Here is an 18,726-nt window from a genome sequence, read left to right on the forward strand (position 1 = left end):
AATTTTTTCATCGATCACATTAAGCTAAGACACAAAAGCAATTTAGCCAAGATACATTACAGTGTTGCATAGCCAATTTAGAAAGTGATTTGTAGCAAATCAGGAGGTTAAATACAATTAAGTCATTCACAAATTGTATGTGAAAATATATCAATGAAACACTTTTATATTTACAAAATTTAAGTTTAGGCTAGCTTACCTACCAGTCATTTATCGGTCAAATTTTTAAACAACATACCTAACACACAGCTAGAATTACACTAAAAAAATAAAACACAAAATCAACCAAAAAATGCAAACTTTTAGAGGCATGTTCTAAACGAGATGCATGAAACAAAATTTAACTTTTAACAAGAATAATATTTAATAAAATAAAAATTTTCAACAAATAAAGAAAAGTAGGGAACAATATAAAATTAAACATTTTTATAATCTTTTCCAAGAAAAAAATTTAACTCACAATTTTACCACAACAAGTTAAAATTTAAAGTTAAATTTTCCAAATTTCTCACACAAAACATCAAAAGAAAAAGATTATAAAAATGTTGCAAAAATAAAAATAATTTCATGTAAATACTCTACTATCCTCCAGCAACTCATGAAAAGCTGCTAAAAGCTTTTTATAAAAAAACCAAAAACAAAAAAGTTTACTTATGAAATTAGGTGATGGATTTTACTCGAGTTCTAGCGAAAAATCAAATTTATTTAACAAACAAATTTTAAAACATATTTTTTAACTAATATTTCTATGTAATTTTTGCAGCTTGTTTTTTTCCTATTAAACGGATTAGTATTATAAAGCTTTTTGAAAAGTTTACAGCTAAACCTTAATAACTCTCTAAATCCTGCTATTTCTTCTCTCTTTAAATAACGCCTAACTCTCTCGTAATTGAATTGATATCCCCAGTATAAATAAATGAAGTCCTTTACATAAATATATTTGTAATAATGTATATAAAAATGCTTAATTTTATACATATTTAACAATTTTAATATAAAAATTTCTAAATATTTACTAAACTTTATCTCTATACATAACAATTTCTTTTGATGTTTAACAAAAAAACTATTTTCTATTCGTTGAATTTACGGGAGCTTTTTCTCACTTGGCAAGACTAACGTTAACGAGCAACAGAGAATCTTAATAAATTTTTGTTTTGTCTTTAAAACAAAAATAGAAAACAACAACTTTTTGATGTCTTCAATTAAGAAATTTAAGAATATCTATTTTATTTCTGTCTATCACTTTAATAAATAGATTTTCTTAAAGTTTCTTAAAATCAAAATAAAATAATCATTTTCAACTCTAATTTTTCTTTACTTACAAACTATTCATCTTTAAAGCTTTCCTCTCATTTAGATTTCAGTTTCATTTACAACATTTAAACTACTCCACAATTAATTGTATAAATAATCATTTTAATTTAATTACTTTTTTTATGATAAACTCATGTGTATAAAACTATTAATATTTAGCTTTAAATTAAAGTTTAGCTTAAAGCAGATTTATTTTATTTTTTATTTTATATATAACAAAAAATAAACTCTCTATCCCCTTCTTTTTTTAAACTATAACTTTTTTTTTGAAAAAAAATCTATCATTAATGAAAACAAATTGTTAAACAAAAATCTTTAAACTTTAAACAATAAGCAATTTTAATCCTCATACCGAAATGTTATATATTTCTCTCTTTCCCCACAATGATTTTTTCTCTTTCAACAAACACAACACACTCTCTTACTCTCTGACTTTCTCATCATAAAACACCAAACCAAAAAAAAAATAAAATAAAAAAAAACAAACAAAATCTTTGATCCATCTACGATTTAATACCGAAACCTTAACGATTTATGTATATCTTCTTCTGCATGAAACAACAACTTCAATTGCGAACGAAACGATGCTTCACCGAGCAGTTACTTTATCGTTTTGGTACTCTTCGGTAATTATACATTGCTAAACGTGTTCTTGGCTATCGCCGTCGATAATTTGGCAAATGCTCAAGAATTAACTGCTGCCGAAGAGGAACAAGTCGAAGAAGATAAAGAGAAACAATTACAAGAATTAGAAAAAGAAATGGAAGCGCTACAAGGTGATGGTGTCCATGTGGAAAATGGCGGTGATGGTACCACCACAACCGTCAAGAAAAGCAAAAAGAAAGAAGACGAAAAGAAAGAAGACGACGAAGTTACGGAGGGTCCAAAACCAATGTTGCCATACTCATCAATGTTTATATTATCACCAACAAATCCGTAAATACTCTTTTGTTTTTTTTTAATCTGACATTTTTATTTCTCTATCTCTTTATAACAAATGAATTCAATTTCAAAGATTGGAATAGAAATATTCTCTCTTGATGTTTTTTAATGTGTATGTGTATATTTAGGTGTATGTATTTTAAGGATTTAAGTATATTATTTAATTTTATTAATGGTTAAGAAATAAAGGATCTGGAAAATATTTGCTTAGTTATTGCTGCCAATATTCTACTCGACCAACTTCAACACTGTGAAAACAAAACAAAAAACCAGCAAAAAAATTCAATATTTTAGAAACTAACACTATGCAACAGTATGTTAAGATCAGATCTGAGAAACCCCCCTTAATGAGAAAGACATTCAGGCAGTCCCATACTACCCTTGAACTAGTTGTATACACCTCACTTTTCTAGGAAGTGCAAACTAATAATTGATATAGAACTAGCTACTCTCTTAATTACTGAGGTACATTAAAATGACTGATCCTAAGAGTGTTTTTTTTTAATTGAGAAGAATACAAATCAAGAAAGTGGCAAAATATTCAAATTAAATACTTTGAGCTTTAAAAATGTTTCAAAACAATAATGTATTAGTTTTTTTGTATACGAGATGTTTAAAACATTAAACTAGCTACACTCTAGACTACCAAGGAACAGTAAAATGAGGATAGATCGTACGATAGATTTTTATAGCAAAATATGAACGAATAATGTCTATATTACAGGCAGAAAAGCGATGATAGTCCATTGGAAGTACTTTGTTCTTATTGTTCTAAAGTTCGATTAGGAGCGAGAAGAAAACAAGAGTCCATTGTTTGTAAAATAAAATAAAATTTCGAACTAACTATAATCTAGATTACTAAAGGCTAATAAATGATACAATGCCTTCTTTGTTTTGGTATAAAATTCATGCTAACTACACTCTTGACTACTAAGTGACAGTAAAATGACGATTAATAATATTTTGGTTTATTAGATATGAGAAACTAACTACTTTCTGGAATACAAATGACCAGGAAAGTAGTAATAATCCTTTACAAGTATATCAGGCCCTAACAACAAAGTTTTCTTTGTTTTAAAATAAGAAAAACACAATTCAACTGACTACACTCTTGACTACTAAGGACCAGTAAGGTGACAATTGATAATATGTTATATTATTCGAAACGATTAACTGTAAAAAAAATTTCCAAAACATAAAGTAAATTGAAAATTTGAAACAAATCTCTATAGTAAGATATAAATAAATTTTGAACTGATTACTCTATGAGTCACCAAGGGACAGGAAAGTGGTAATAGTCCCTTTTAATTACTTTGAACAGATTGATCTTATGATAGATTATTGAGAGTGAGCATAAAACAAATTTCTATATTAAATAAAATATAAACAAAATTTCGAACTGATTACACTCTTGGATACTAAGTGACAGGAAAATGGTAATTTTCACTAAATATTCATTGAACTCTAAGATATTTCCAAAGAAAAATGTGTTGTATGTTTTCCAATAATTCCAACTGAATACATCCTTGACTACTAAGGGACAGTAAAGTGATTGGTTCTACAATCGACTACTAATAGCTAGGAAAGCAATTGGTTCCTAAAATTAAATACAAATGATGTATCAAACTGACTATACTTTGGTTACTAAGAAACATTAAAGTGAGAAATTGAAATTTAGAATACCAAATCAGTATTGGGAAAGTACAAATGTAAATCAAAAAATCAAAATTAATTTTAAGAAATAAGAAATTTAAACAAAATTAAATTAAAATACAGATTAAAATTGTGAAGTCTAATAAATAATATTGAGGAAAATACAACCGAAATTATGAAATTAAAATTAATATTGAGAACATGCTAATTGAAATAGAGAAAAAATGAAATAAAATAGAGAAAATCAATAATGATATTGAGAAATAATAAATTTCTATAGAGTTAAACAAAATTCAAATTTAAACTTTTTATGGTTTATAAAAAAAAAGATATGTATTTAAAAAATGTCATTGAAGATTTTTAGATTTCTCTTTTAATTCGAATTTCTCAATATTAATTTGCTATATTTTTTTTATTCCTTTTTATATTCACAAAATTGAATTGAATTTCTCTCATCTTTAGTTTGAATTTTTTGTACATCAATTTGCATTTTTCAATTTCAATATGTAATATCACAATTTCAATTTATTTCACTTTAAATTTATATTTTCTCAATATTAATTTGGATTTCTCAACTGCAATTGGCTCTTAATCATGATAATGTAGATGATCATAATTAAATCACGGACTAAGATTTACTGGTCACGTTAATAGCTAACATCAGAAAAATTATCTTCCAGAGAGGATTATTCTCTCTCCAGTTCACATAAGTTCTAAATTAAATAAAGGGAATTTTTTCCATTTCCAGATCCTTTTTTCTTTAAAATATTTAAAAAATTTTTTAAACCAAAAATCTTAATTAAATAATTGTAAACATTAATATGTAATTTTTCTAAGTTAGTTCTTAAGATTATTCTTTTTAAACATTTTAGTGAACAAGGTAAACTTAACAAATGATTAATGTAAACATTTTTCTCTTTTATATTTTCCAATTTTAATTTTTATGGTAAACATTTATTATTTGCCTTTTTAATCAAATTATTGATTATAATTTCGAATATAATTTTGTTAAAATTAAAAAAAATAAATCAAACGCTCCATAATGCTTGCATGATGCACGAAACAACCACCACCACCACCACCAACCAACACAACAATCAAAATCATTATTGCTAAAATCAAATCAAAACGAAAACAAAAATCATCAACAAATTCCAAATCATGAACATTTCCAAAAACAACTAAACAACAAAAAACACCCATCAACTTGAAAATTAAAAAAAAAAAACAAAAAACTCACCAAATTCAAAAATATTGCGCCGCGCCCAAAAATTGGATTGAAAACAAACAAAAAAAATTGAAAATTGGATATTGAAAAAATCTAAAAAAAAACAATAAAATAAAAATAACAGCATACGTCGCGGCGCCCATTGGGTTGTTAATTTACGTTACTTTGATTTTTTCATTATGGTCGTCATCTCATTGTCATCGATAGCGTTAGCGGCCGAAGATCCCGTTCGTGAGAATTCACCACGAAATAAAATTTTAAATTATTTCGATTATGCATTTACCGGCGTATTCACAATAGAAATGTTACTGAAAATTGTAGATTTAGGTGTTATATTACATCCTGGCAGCTATTTAAGAGAATTCTGGAATATTATGGATGCTGTGGTCGTTATATGCGCTGCTGTTAGTTTTGGTTTCGATATGAGCGGTAGCAGTGCTGGACAAAATTTATCAACAATCAAATCGTTGCGTGTCCTACGTGTCCTGCGACCATTAAAAACAATCAAACGTGTACCCAAATTGAAAGCCGTCTTCGATTGTGTAGTAAATTCATTGAAAAATGTTGTTAACATTCTAATCGTGTACATATTATTTCAATTTATATTTTCTGTCATTGGTGTACAATTATTCAATGGGAAATTTTTTTATTGTACGGACGAAAGTAAACATACTGCCGAAGAGTGCCAGTAAGTAAAAAAAAAATTACAAAAATTCTAAAACTTTTATTTTTTTAAATCAAACTCTATTTTTTGTTTCAATTTAAATTAAATTTTATACAAAATTATATTTTTGATTTTTAATTTTCCTGTTTTATGTTTAACAAAATTCAGTAATTTCAAAATTTATTTAAATTTTCACTTAATTTTTTTAGTTTTATTTCTTAAATTGTCTTAGGTAAAACAAAGTATTTATTATTTCAACATCATTTAACTTAGAGTGCTAGTAACAAACTAATTATACATATCTCAAGTTTTTTTTTTTTTTTTTTTTGTCAAAAATTCTTCATTTTAATAACAAAAAAACGTTTCTAAAACAGCTAGATGAATGAATGAATACTTTTCGTTAATAATTTTATTTCAAATACAAATGTAAAAACCTAAAACAATTACATTTACAAGTAGTGTTAATTTACAAACAGCTACAGTTATTACAGCTAAATAAAACACACAGTTACACTCAGTTTTCTACTTATTTCTTCTCAAACTCATTTGTATTCGACTTCGTTTTAATTTCAAATTTTCAATTTAAATTTTTTACGCAACGTACTAGATTCGCGAATATCTTTTGTCTCGAACCTAGTCCATATTTTCCATGATTTAATTACAAACAAACTATAAACCACAAACAACTACTAAGAAACAAAGAAATATTTAATTAATTTTGCTATTTCTACTACTTATTATTACTACAACAACTACATACATATGTTTTGTATACATACTTCTAAAACTTCCTTTTAGTACGCTCTTTTCCTGTTTTCATTTTATTTACTTATATACTGAACTATGCATATATGTATTTATTTCTGTTTCCCGATATTGACTAACTATACATAGTTTTGATCTAGTCAATGTTTATCATTTCCTTTTTTAAATTTTAAATGTTAAATGTTAAATTTTCATTTACACATTTAGTTTTTCAAAAAACTTAGATGTTTTTATTTTTATTTCTATTGTAAATACATTTAGTGTATTTGGTTTTATTTGTGTTGTTTTGCTAAATAGCAGCAAACAATTTATAATTTAGTGATGACATTTACAACTGTAGAATATTTTACCATAGCTTAAATAATTAAAGAATCTTTTTCAGCTCAAAAAGGTTATTCCAGATTCCAGATTGAACTTCATGTTAGTTGATGTTGGCTCTTATCAATATGTGCAATAAATAATATATATATATATTAATTGCTGTTGTTCCTATAAGAAGCATAGGCCCGTAACTAATTCGTTCCATTTGGATCTGTCGTATGCAGTGGCTTTAGTTCCGTCAATTCCACATCAATCTGCCGCTTCCATGTATGAGCAGGTCGACCTCTACGCCTGCTTCCCTGGGGATTCCGTTTTATTGCCTGCTTAGCAATATCTTTATAATCTTTACAAAGTGTATGACCTATTCACTTCCATTTGCGTTTACATAATTCCATTTGTATTGGAATTTGTTGAGTTGTTTCCCAAAGGCGTGAGTTGGAGATTGTATTTGACCAATATATTTTAAGAAGTCTGCGAGGACAGTTATTGGTAAAAACTTGCATGATTGAACATCAGAGCTAGCGGCGTTCCATGTTTCACACCCATATAGAAGAACTGACTTTACGTTGGAGTTAAAGATTTCCACACTTTAGTCAACATTCCAAATGCTTGCCTTGCTTTCTTTACGCGTGCCGAAATAGCTGCGTTGGAGCAGCTCTGCCTGTCAATTATGCTTTCAAGGCAGCAAAAGGATTCTAATTCAAGTTGTGTGCCACCAATGTGAAACGGGGTATTATTTTTACCGATATTTATTCTCAGGCCAGCAGTGAGGGCATGATCGACAATGCTGCTCAACTTGTGTTTAATACCAGCATGTGAATGTGTGAGGAGACAAATATCGTCAGCATTATCAATGTCTTCAAGTCTAGCACAATATTAAAGAGAAGTGGCGAGAGCTCATATCCCTGGCGGACTCATTTACCGATGTTTATCTTATCAGATAGTTAATTTTCAAGCAATATTCTGCATGTTGCATTAGCATAAATAGATTTTATAAGAGAGATCAGCTGTAATGGAACAGGCTAACGCGTTCCAAAATGCTGTATGATTGAGCGTGTCAAACGCCATTTCAAAATCTATAAAAAGGAGATATAATGGGGATCTCCATTCAACGGACTGCTCGACTATTATCCCGAGACTATTGACATGGTCAACACAATTTTCTTTTCCAAATAATAATTATGCATATTTTGCCAGATATTTGAAAAATGTTCCCTAACTGACACAGAATTTAATTTTTAATTTACTTAAGTTAAGCATTTGGGTCTAAACTCGTTTCTCCTGCTCTTAAATTTTAAGTTGAGTCTTAATAAAGAAACAATGTATCCCCGTTTCATTAAGCCCAAGAATAAATGTTTGTAGCTTTCTGAGATCTATCCAAAAGTCAATTTTCGACTTTTTTAAATTTATTAACCTCTTCGACTTTTTTGGATTTTCATCTAATTTTAATGTAAAAACAATTAAGAAACCATGTAATACTTAACCTACACTGAGTAAAATGATCAAAAACATTTTTTTTTAATTTCAATAATTTGTTTTCGTGAATGATTTTTGGAGGTTGACATTATATATGAGCTACGAATACTACCAACCTTTTTAAGAGATTAAATGAGTCTGATATGGGAGCTATGATTAATTATACACCGATCATAATTTATTTGGAGCTATAAAGTCCTATTTCAGGAGTACATTTGTATGGGAGCTAGGTGAAATAATTTACCGATTTCATGCAGTTTCAGCAGGTTTCGTTCTTGGACAATGGAAGTGCAAAATTTTATCGAAATATTAAATTTGCGACCTGTACTTTAAGAGCAAGGTTTTCATGGACAGCCAGCCAGTCAGACGGACGGACGGATGGACATCGTTTAGTCGCCTTAGAAAGTGTTTTTGTATAAGGTGGGTGTTAATATACATACATCATCACAAACGCATAATACCCCCACTATGGTGGTGTAGGGAATAAACGGAAATAATAGATCCATTTTTTTCGACTATTCGTTTTTTCCGACAATAACGTCGATTGTTCGGACTGAACCCTAATCATATTTATCTAGGATTCGTACAAAAATAAATACTCAATTACTTTTTAATGCTATTCCAGATCTCATACTGTCGACTCATATTTGACTACATAAGACTTTGTATGAATTATTTAAAATTTATTTTTGTAGTGCAAGAAAGTATCCTGACATGTTCTTTGTTTTCTTGCCAATTCCTAAAAAGGGAGGGACAAGCAACAGAAAATTGTCATCCAATAGCAATTTGTTCAGCACTGTTCTGAAAAATATGGTAAACTACAATTTTTGGCATACTTTTTGGGATATTTACTTAGATATTGCCAGTACAGTTCTCATCAGAAACGTTCTACGAAATTCGCCCTAACATTCTTATCGTTAACATGGCCTTGCTATCAGTTAAGTGGTGGCTATAGAAAGAGTCTGGCATGGTGCACTTATCAATAACAAATGCTTTTGGTGTTGGTAATAACTTCATTAGATTAATATCGAGCTTCCTCAGAGAACACAATATACGAGATGTTACAGATGGCACCTCATCAGGCGAATTCAAGGTTGAATAAGTTCTTTCTCCTACTTTACACATATTTTTCAAAATTACCTTCTATCTATTCAATTCAACTATAGGCAAAGCCATTCTCGGTAAACCGTACGGAATATTTTTTTGTGTCTGAAGCAAAGTTGTAGATATTGAATAGAAAAAAAGCGAAACATACCTACCCGAAAAATGTGCATGCAGTGCCTTAAAAATTGCAAAAATGTGAATTTTTTAAACATTTTTCCCCATTTTATATGTGACGTATACGTAATATTATTTTGTTTATTTATAAATATATAACGTATACGTCACATGTAAAATGGAGAAAAATGAGGAAAATTTTTTAAAAAATTTCTGCATTTAACAATTAAAAACTAATGCTTTCCAAAACGTTGACTGTGACGTGTTGCGGATTCAAAATAGTTTTTTTTATTAGATGAATACACATGTAAACTGGCAACATGCTGAGAAGGAACTACATAACCTAATCTGGCCTAACACAAACCAAAAAATAAAATATTCCAATATTATTCGAATAATTTTGATATAGTTTGCAGTCATCACACAATTAGCAAATATTGTATTTATGTACACTCTCAGAGAGTCTATAGTCACTAAATGTTGCATTAAGCTATATGTTCACATTAGTTTCGTTTGCTAGATTGTTATAGTAAATCAAATATTATTCGAATAATATTAAAAGGTTAAAAAATGTCATCACTAAAACTGAGTTAATTAACAAGTTAGAAATATAAAGTGTTAAATAAATATAAGATGGAATTAAATTAGTTAGAAAAATTAGATAGTCAAGGTGGAAGACTATAAACTATACATTACAAAGTAATAAAAAGATAATATTTCAATCGTTATAAATAAATATAGAGTTGTGATTACAGCTGATACTAAAATGCCACGAAGACTGCTGATGAAAATCGTACCGGACATTATTTACATCTAAAGCATCTAAATATTAATATTCTATATACATAAACTCAATCCTGAACACCATGTTAAAAATGCCACCATCAATTATAAATTAACATTAAAGCTGCCAAAATCTCTAGGTGATCATTGTGGAAAGAGAATATTCAGTTTGTTCATGAAACTACTAGAAGAGGGCACTGTATATATAAATAGTAACAGCGAGTTGTGAGTCAGTCTGTGTATCGTACAAGATGTTATAATTAACATCAACCGTATTACCAGTGTATTATAAGGGAGTGCGAATTTTTAAAATATTGGTCTCTTTTATTTGCAATTAAAAGAATCCGAGTTATTTAATGAAAATAAACCACCGTTTTTAAAAGGTAAAAACGTAACAGTATTCACTGCCGAAGATTTCTAGACTTAATTTGTCATTTCTAAGAATTTAAATTGATAGTATTTATCAAATTTGACACCCACATCTTTAATATTGAACTTTTAATGTCAGATTATTAAACAAAAATACTTAAAATTCATATTAAAAAAGAAATTTTTAAAATCTGATGAAATGAAATATATCTTTTATCAGAATTGGTACTATCATGATAAAAAACAAATTTGTTAAATGTTAATTAAAAAAGTGTTGCTAAATAGGAAGGTTACTGAGTACTTAAATTACAAACTCAGCTTGAAATAATTTATAGTCTTCCACCTGAAGTAAAACTACTGTTAACAATTAAAATTTAGAAATTTCCATCATAAAAAGTTGTTAGGAAAAAATAAACACAAATCAGATTTGAAGAATTCTACAAGATTCTGTGAAAAGAGCGCATTTTTAGTCTTTCTTTTATAACCAAAAAAACAAAAAACCTCAGGATGTTTTTTTTTAATATTTCTATTTAAAGCAATGACCATCGATGACGCCAAGTGTTAAAAGTAAAATCAATAAAAAGAATTAAATAAATTTAATACAAAATTTTAAAGATCCATATGAAAAGAAGACGACTTTAAAATAATTACTTTTAATTGCACTGAAAGTCTGTACACAAACCAAATACCAAATGAAACATTTCCAAAAAAAACACTGAAACTTGCACACATTCAAACCAAATAACATAAAAAACATGATCACACTCTAACGAATGAAAAAAAAACAAAACATACAAAATGTACAACTTTGGCCCGCCTGAAATCATGTCGCCTTGCAAAATAGACAAACGGTATTTTAACGTGCAATAAAAAGTTCTAAATTTCCCATATAAAAATAAAACAAAAAACTAAAATAAATAGATTTCTTTTTAAGTTTTGCAGACATTTTTTAGTTCATTAAGAAAATTTACCAAAAAAAAAATGCGTGCACAGATTTTACAGAATGTAAGAGTAGCATTTTAAAGTTTCCCCGCTTGTTTATTTGCCTGATTACTGCTACACTACCCAGTAAACAAAATCATGCAAGCAAACAATGCTGAAAAATGAAAAACTAAACCAAATCTAATCTAATCAAACCCCCCAAAACTGGAAAATCCGAATATGATCAACAAAAATTCAACAAATTGAAAATCAAAACACTGGCTTTAAAAACCAACCAAACAAAGCTAAAAAGATCCATAATATAATTGTGACAAATGTAACAAATCAAACAAAATTCAGCTAATGAGGATTTTAATTTGAGAATTGCCTTATAAAATTGTTTTTGCATTTTGAGTAGTAAAAGGACTTGACTTGAATTAAATGTAATTGTCAACATCATATATATTAATTAATGTAAATAATAAAAATGCGTTAATTTCTTTATTTTTTTTGTGAATTGGGTATTTTATTTTTTGTTAAAATACCAAAGAGTCCATACTACTGCCAGAAGATTTCTTAATAAGCTTTTTAAAACTAAAAATTACACGCGCTCTAAATTCCAATTCACTAATCTATTAACTAATCTGTTAACAGAAAAACAAACTAAATAAACTTAGTTATATGCCTTTGATTTTGCATATTTCTAAAGTAAAACGCAGGAAATTCTCAAGTCTGGATTTATTAGTAATAAATAAAACACAACAACAGCAACTACCAAACAACTATTACTAAATATTACTGCTCATTTTTAATTAGTTGAATTACATTGTTATTTACAAAATTTATATACTCAATATCAATATCTTAATTTCCCAACTTAAAAGCTGCTAGTTTAAAAACAAAATTCTCAAAATATTTAATTAGTTGAAATTCAAATTATATGTATTAATGTATGTAACTACATTTTAATTAGCGAAAATAATATTTTTATTATAAAATTAGTTGATTTCCAAAAAAAATACAGCTTAAAATTTTAGCAAATAGTTAAAGCTAAACGAAAATTAATATTAAATTAACAAAAATTATATATAAAAAACATTTAGCTTCATTAGTTGTTAACAAATCATAAAAACCAAAAACAAATATAATCTTTAGAATTTTTTGTTTAGTTGAAAACTTTGATTTTTTTTATATATAAAAAAAGCCATTCCTACTTATTTTATTTCTTATTTGTTATAAATGTTCTGAAAAGTAAAAAACCAAAAAAAAAAAAAACAAAATTCTAATAATCTTACAACACACTCATTACTTGTTTTGTAAATACAACAAGAAACGTTTTTTTCCACAAGAAAACTAATTTTAAACAAACAAAAAGATTTTATATCTTTTGATTGTTTGCCTTCGTGTGCAATGAAACTTTTACAAAAAGTAGTATGGAGATTTTTATAAAGAATCCATTAATTACGAAAATGATACAGTGTTTTAAAAGCAAAGATTTTTATTTAAATCAATTCTTTTTTCTAACATATAAAACCTTGCAATGAAAAGAATTAAGAGTTTTGAATGTAGGGAACCTGAAAAACAATTTTTTATTAAAACAATTTTTCAAATATTAGAGTACAATTCAAATACAAAGATTTATAGGGATTTTAACTCTGACTTTTTTTCTAAAATTTATAAAAAAAAACTGAAATAAAAAATTTTTATTAAAAGTTTTTAAAAAAAATAATTATATTAATATTTGATTCTAAAATAAGATTTTTACTAAAAAGCTTTTCTTAAAAGAGTTTTCTTCAAGTTCTCGAAATTATTTTTTATTAAGGCCTTTTTATACAAACATTAACATCAAATTAATTTTTGTTTAAAAAACTTCGTTCCAAAAAAATTAAAAAAAAATTATGAAAAAACTTAAAGAAAGCTTTTTGGTAAAGAAGCCTTCTCTAAGAAACTTTTAGAATGTTTGTTCAAACTAATTTTATTCCAATAAAGATTTTTCTAAAAAAGCTTCTTAAAAATTTTTTAATCTCAAATTTATTGCAATAATCTTTTTTTGATTTTTTTTATTATTTTTATATATTAAAGTTCGTTTTTATTAAAAAACTCTTTCTTATGAAGCTTTTCGTTAAGAAGAGTTTCAAATATTTTATTATTAAATATTGAAAAAAGGTTTTTTCCAGATAGGCTTTAAAAAGATTTCAATTAAGCTTTTTAATTTGTTTTCAGAAATATTTTTATTTAATAAAGTATTTATGTCTAATAAAACTTTTTCAAAAATATTTCTTCTAATAAAGTTTTCTTCAAAAGATTATTTTTCCAAAATAGTTTAAAAATTCAAATCAGCTTTTCTAACAAAGCTTTTTACGCAAAAATTGTTTCCAACAAATAATTCTCATAAAGATTTTGACGGAAATATCTTTAACAAATATAGTTAACAAATAATTTTTTCTAAAAAAGCTTTTACCAAAAAAGCTTCTTTACTAAAAAAATTGTCTTAAAAAAGCTAAAGAAAACTTTTGTGCAAAGAAGCTTTTAAACTAGTTTTTCGAAAATAATTTATTTCAATTAATCTTTCTCTAAGAAAGCTTTTTCCAAAATCCTTTTAAAATGTTTGTTCTAACAATTTTTTTGCCAAATAAGATTAAAGCAAAAAACTAATTTTACAAAAAAAGCTTCTTTACTAAAAAAAATTTCTTAAAAAAGTTTAAGAAAGCTTTTTTGCAGAGAATCTTTAAAACAAGTTTTTCGAAAATAATTTATTTCAATTAATCTTCCTCTAAGAAAGCTTTTTCCAAAAGCCTTTTAAAATGTTTATTCTAACAGCCTAACTACGAAAGCCTTAAAATCGATTTTAAGTCCATAAAGTTGACTATTATTTTAAATTTCGTATCATAAAACAAATTTCAAATATAATTTAAAATGTTGTTTTATTATTTCAAAAAAAAGCTTTTTGTTTTTAAATTTCTTCTTTTTATTTACATTCATTGAAAAATATTTTCAATTATTTGAATGTATATGTTGGAAAAAGTTTTGAAGCTTTTTGCAAATAAAAACAAAAGTTCTATTTTAAAATAAAGTCGACTTTAACAAAAATTAACTTTAAAATTTCTTTCATAGTTAGGGCCATTGTTTTCTAATTAAGCCTTTTTCCAAATAAAATATTTTTTTTTTCTAATAAAACTTTCTTCAAAACATTGTATTTCCAAAAAATTTAAAAAATAAAATAATTTTTTCTAACAAAAGCTTTTTGCAAAAAAATTCTAATAAAGATTTTGTCGGAAATATCTTGTTCAAAATAGTTTTTTTCATAAAAAGCTTAATTTAATTAACAAATAACTTTTTCTAAAAAAGCTTTTAACAAGAATGTTTATTTTAAAAAAAGTTTATTTACAAAAAGTTTTATTTTTTTAAAACAAAAGATTTTTCTAAGTAGTTTTTTATTAACAAATCCTTTTACACCAAATTAGCCTTACCCACAAAATTAAGTTTCTGGCTATTTTGCAAGATTCTTATTGGTTATGAATATTTACTTAGAATTAAAGTTACTTACCTTTTACATTTTGAAACAGTTTTCTGTAAAAAAGAAGAAAAACAAATAATATTAAAAATAAATCTTATAAAATTTTCTGTAACCAATTCCCCCCATTAACCTTAAGAGTTCTGAATACATAAGTTTTTTCAAAGTTCATACAACTCAAAACAGATTACCTAAATTTCATCTTGCTCAAAAGGCTTTTTTACAATGAAAAACCCCAATTTATATATTTTTTGGTCATTTAATTTCTTTATACCAGGTAATCTAGCGTGGAGTTTCACGTAATGCAAACAATATTGATGGATTTATTGTTAATTTACTATCCCTTACGATGGTTGTCGCTTAACTAGTTATGAACCTAGAAAACCTAAAATCACCTTTGAAATCTGAATTTTTTTAACGTTTAGATCCGATGTGAGTAATTTGGGAAGACCAACTACTACTAAGGACCTACGCAACTGCGTTATTTACATATCAAAGATATTTTGTGATTTTGATTAGTTTTGATAAAAGTTTAGAAAAATATTTGATTAAGTCTACATTTCTATTTGGTTTACGAAAAAATTATTTTGTATTAGTTTAATTGGATCAAACAGTTATAAAATTTATCACTTCTAAAAATCTTTGCCCAAAAAATAACACTGTATCATTTAGGCTTTTTGTAAAACGTAAAAACTTTAATATTATCTCTAAAAAAAAATTAAATACCGCTTAAATTACAAAAAAAGAATGCTCACAATATTAAAAAAAAGTAAAACTTAAACTTATAAAACAAACAGGTCTACAAAAACCACTTCAAAAATACTCCTATACATTTGAAACAATCAACACAAAATCTCTCATAAAAGCCATTATATAAACTTTATAATTTAAAGCTTTTTTAATTTTATAATTTTGAAAAAAAAATAATCTAAACATTTTTTTTAAACAACAGCTAAAACAAAATCCTCCTATCAACAAAAATGCTTTTTTATGTATCGATTTTGTAACATTTGCTATTTTTTTACGCCTTATTTGTGTAACATCTTTCTCTATCTCTAACTATCTATAACTATCTTTCTCAAATAAAACTGTAAACTGTATTTTAAGAAAACAGCTTTATTTCACACTCAAACATTAACACATCCAATCCAACCGACCCCAACACTTAGCCATTAAAGCCATTTTGACATGAACCATTTCGTTTGAAAATAATTTTGTAGAAGATTTATTTTATTTTGAAAGTAGCTGAATTTTATAATTTCCGTAGTTATATATTTTTTATAATTTATTTTTTTTAATAATAATTTTATATAAAAAAACAAATCACTTTTTACAAAAAATCTCAAAACACTCAACTTTAACTTTTGATAAACTTGAAACAACTTTAAACCAAAATCAAAACCAAAAAAGGGGTTCATATTTTAAATATGAAGAAGGTGAACTGCTGCCCAGACCAGAGTTACGCATTTGGAAACCCCGAAGTTTTCACTATGACAATGTGGCAGCGGCGATGTTAACACTATTTGCAGTGCAAACAGGCGAAGGATGGCCACAGTAAGAGCTTTTGTTTACTAATTTCTATTTTAATAAATTATTTCTACAACTATACAACTTATTAATTATTTAATAACTTACACTTGACACTTAACTAAAAAAAAACACTTTAATTGATTAACAAACCAAAAAAAAAAATATTTAAAAATTAATAACACTTGAATTGATAAAACCAACAATCAAAAAAACCAAAAAAAATTTTGTATTACAAAAACTAATTTAGAGTACTGCAACACTCCATGGCTGCCACTTATGAAGATAGGGGTCCAATACAAAATTTCCGGATCGAAATGTCCATATTTTATATCGTATATTTTATTGTATTTCCATTCTTCTTTGTAAACATATTCGTGGCCTTGATTATCATTACATTCCAAGAACAAGGCGAAGCTGAATTACAAGACGGTGAAATTGATAAGAATCAGGTGAGATTAAGAACTTTATGTCACAATTAAAACCAAACTAAGAAATGTACTAAAAAAAAAGAAAAACAATTATCTAAATTTACTATTAACTAAACAACTAATTGCTATTGCCAGAAATTTCAATTGACTGTAAAAATTAACCAAAAAAAAATTAAGAATATTAATAATAATAGATGTGTTTGTTGTACCATAAATGTTTGTCTTAATCATATAATTTTTTTTTCAAAACAAATTTAGCCTTTAGTGTAAAAAATTCTGCTTTTACTAATACTAAAATTAATAAATAATAATTTACAATATTAAAAAGAAACCAATTAGTCTTGCTAAAAAAATTTCCAAAAAAAATTCTAACTTAAACATCTCTTCATGTTTAGTTTAGTCTCATGTATAAATAAATTTAGCTGAAATTTAGCTGTTACTGTCAAAAAAAAAAAACACAATAAAAGCATATAATTCTTGCTAGTTTTTAGTCTCTCCTCTTGCAAATAAAAATTATATGAAATCTCTCACACCCTTTTCCAAAATCTTTTAGATTTTAGACCTCTACGGTCTCCTTTCATTTTCCTATTACATATTTTCATTTTCATTTATTTTGTTTGTAAATCTCATAAATCTCATTTTTAGTTTTAATTTGTCTTATAAATTTTTAGTTTAAATGTGTATAAATGTTGAACATTTTCCGGAAGTTCTTTAAGTTTATGTACTTTTCAGTGTATAAATTTGTTAAAAATATATTTTATCACAGACATTTTATTTTGCTTTAAACATTTCAAAATAAAATGTTTTTTTTTGATAAAATCGCTTCCTTATCGAACAAACAAAAACAAAACAAAAATCTGAAATCATTTAACCAGGTTTGTATGTTGCTTTATAGTGAGCTGCTTTAAATCTCAAGTTTTTCTTTTCATTTTAAATGCTTATTATTTTCTAGATACATACTTATAATAAATAGAGTAAAAAACACAATATTTAATTAATGTGCTTAAAGCAATCAGATGTTGTTAAAGAAAAATTGGAAATTATATCAAAATTATTAAATGTATTGCGCTAAACATAATATGCTACCATTCACATGATTGCATCGATCATATATATGATTGTAGTAATTAAGTATATTTTTGTGGCAAGCATATTTATGATGTGAACAATTCACCATAATTTGTTGATCTCGGATTATGGTCACCATTCTCTGAGAACAATATATTATGGTATAGTGATTCATCATAAACATGATTGCCATAAAAATGTATTTATTTACAAAACTACAATCATATATATGATTACTACAAATTCCAGGAATTATTTCGACTGCTGTACAATTCAAAGATTATATAATCCTTTTGCACCGATGCAATATGGGTTTCGTTTTAATATTCTATCGGTACTACAATGGAATGTGTTGTGAAGAAATTAGGGAACTTGTTTTTCATTAAGCACTCATCCCTTTATGGTCGATTGGCCAGTGGACCGCACAAAACACAACAGGGAAATTTCGTTCTTTAGCCTTATAATCCGTATGTGGAACAGACTTCTCACTGAAGTATTTCTATCACTTTCAATGTAGCAAAGTTCAAAT

General features: G+C 26.4%; 1 protein-coding gene across 1 annotated transcript in view; it reads left to right on the forward strand.

Annotated features, from left to right (window-relative positions):
- cac (cacophony) overlaps nucleotides 1-18,726 on the forward strand; it is a 210,149-nt gene that overhangs the window by 100,412 nt on the left and 91,011 nt on the right. The window contains exons 13-16 of the mRNA XM_065509066.1: nucleotides 1,918-2,253; nucleotides 5,265-5,828; nucleotides 16,582-16,725; nucleotides 16,949-17,150. Of these exons, the coding sequence (XP_065365138.1) occupies nucleotides 1,918-2,253; nucleotides 5,265-5,828; nucleotides 16,582-16,725; nucleotides 16,949-17,150 (1,246 nt within the window). The remainder of the gene's footprint in view (nucleotides 1-1,917; nucleotides 2,254-5,264; nucleotides 5,829-16,581; nucleotides 16,726-16,948; nucleotides 17,151-18,726) is intronic.

The sequence above is a fragment of the Calliphora vicina genome, chromosome 4 (genome assembly GCF_958450345.1).
Source record: "Calliphora vicina chromosome 4, idCalVici1.1, whole genome shotgun sequence".
Taxonomy (NCBI): Eukaryota; Metazoa; Arthropoda; class Insecta; order Diptera; family Calliphoridae; genus Calliphora; species Calliphora vicina.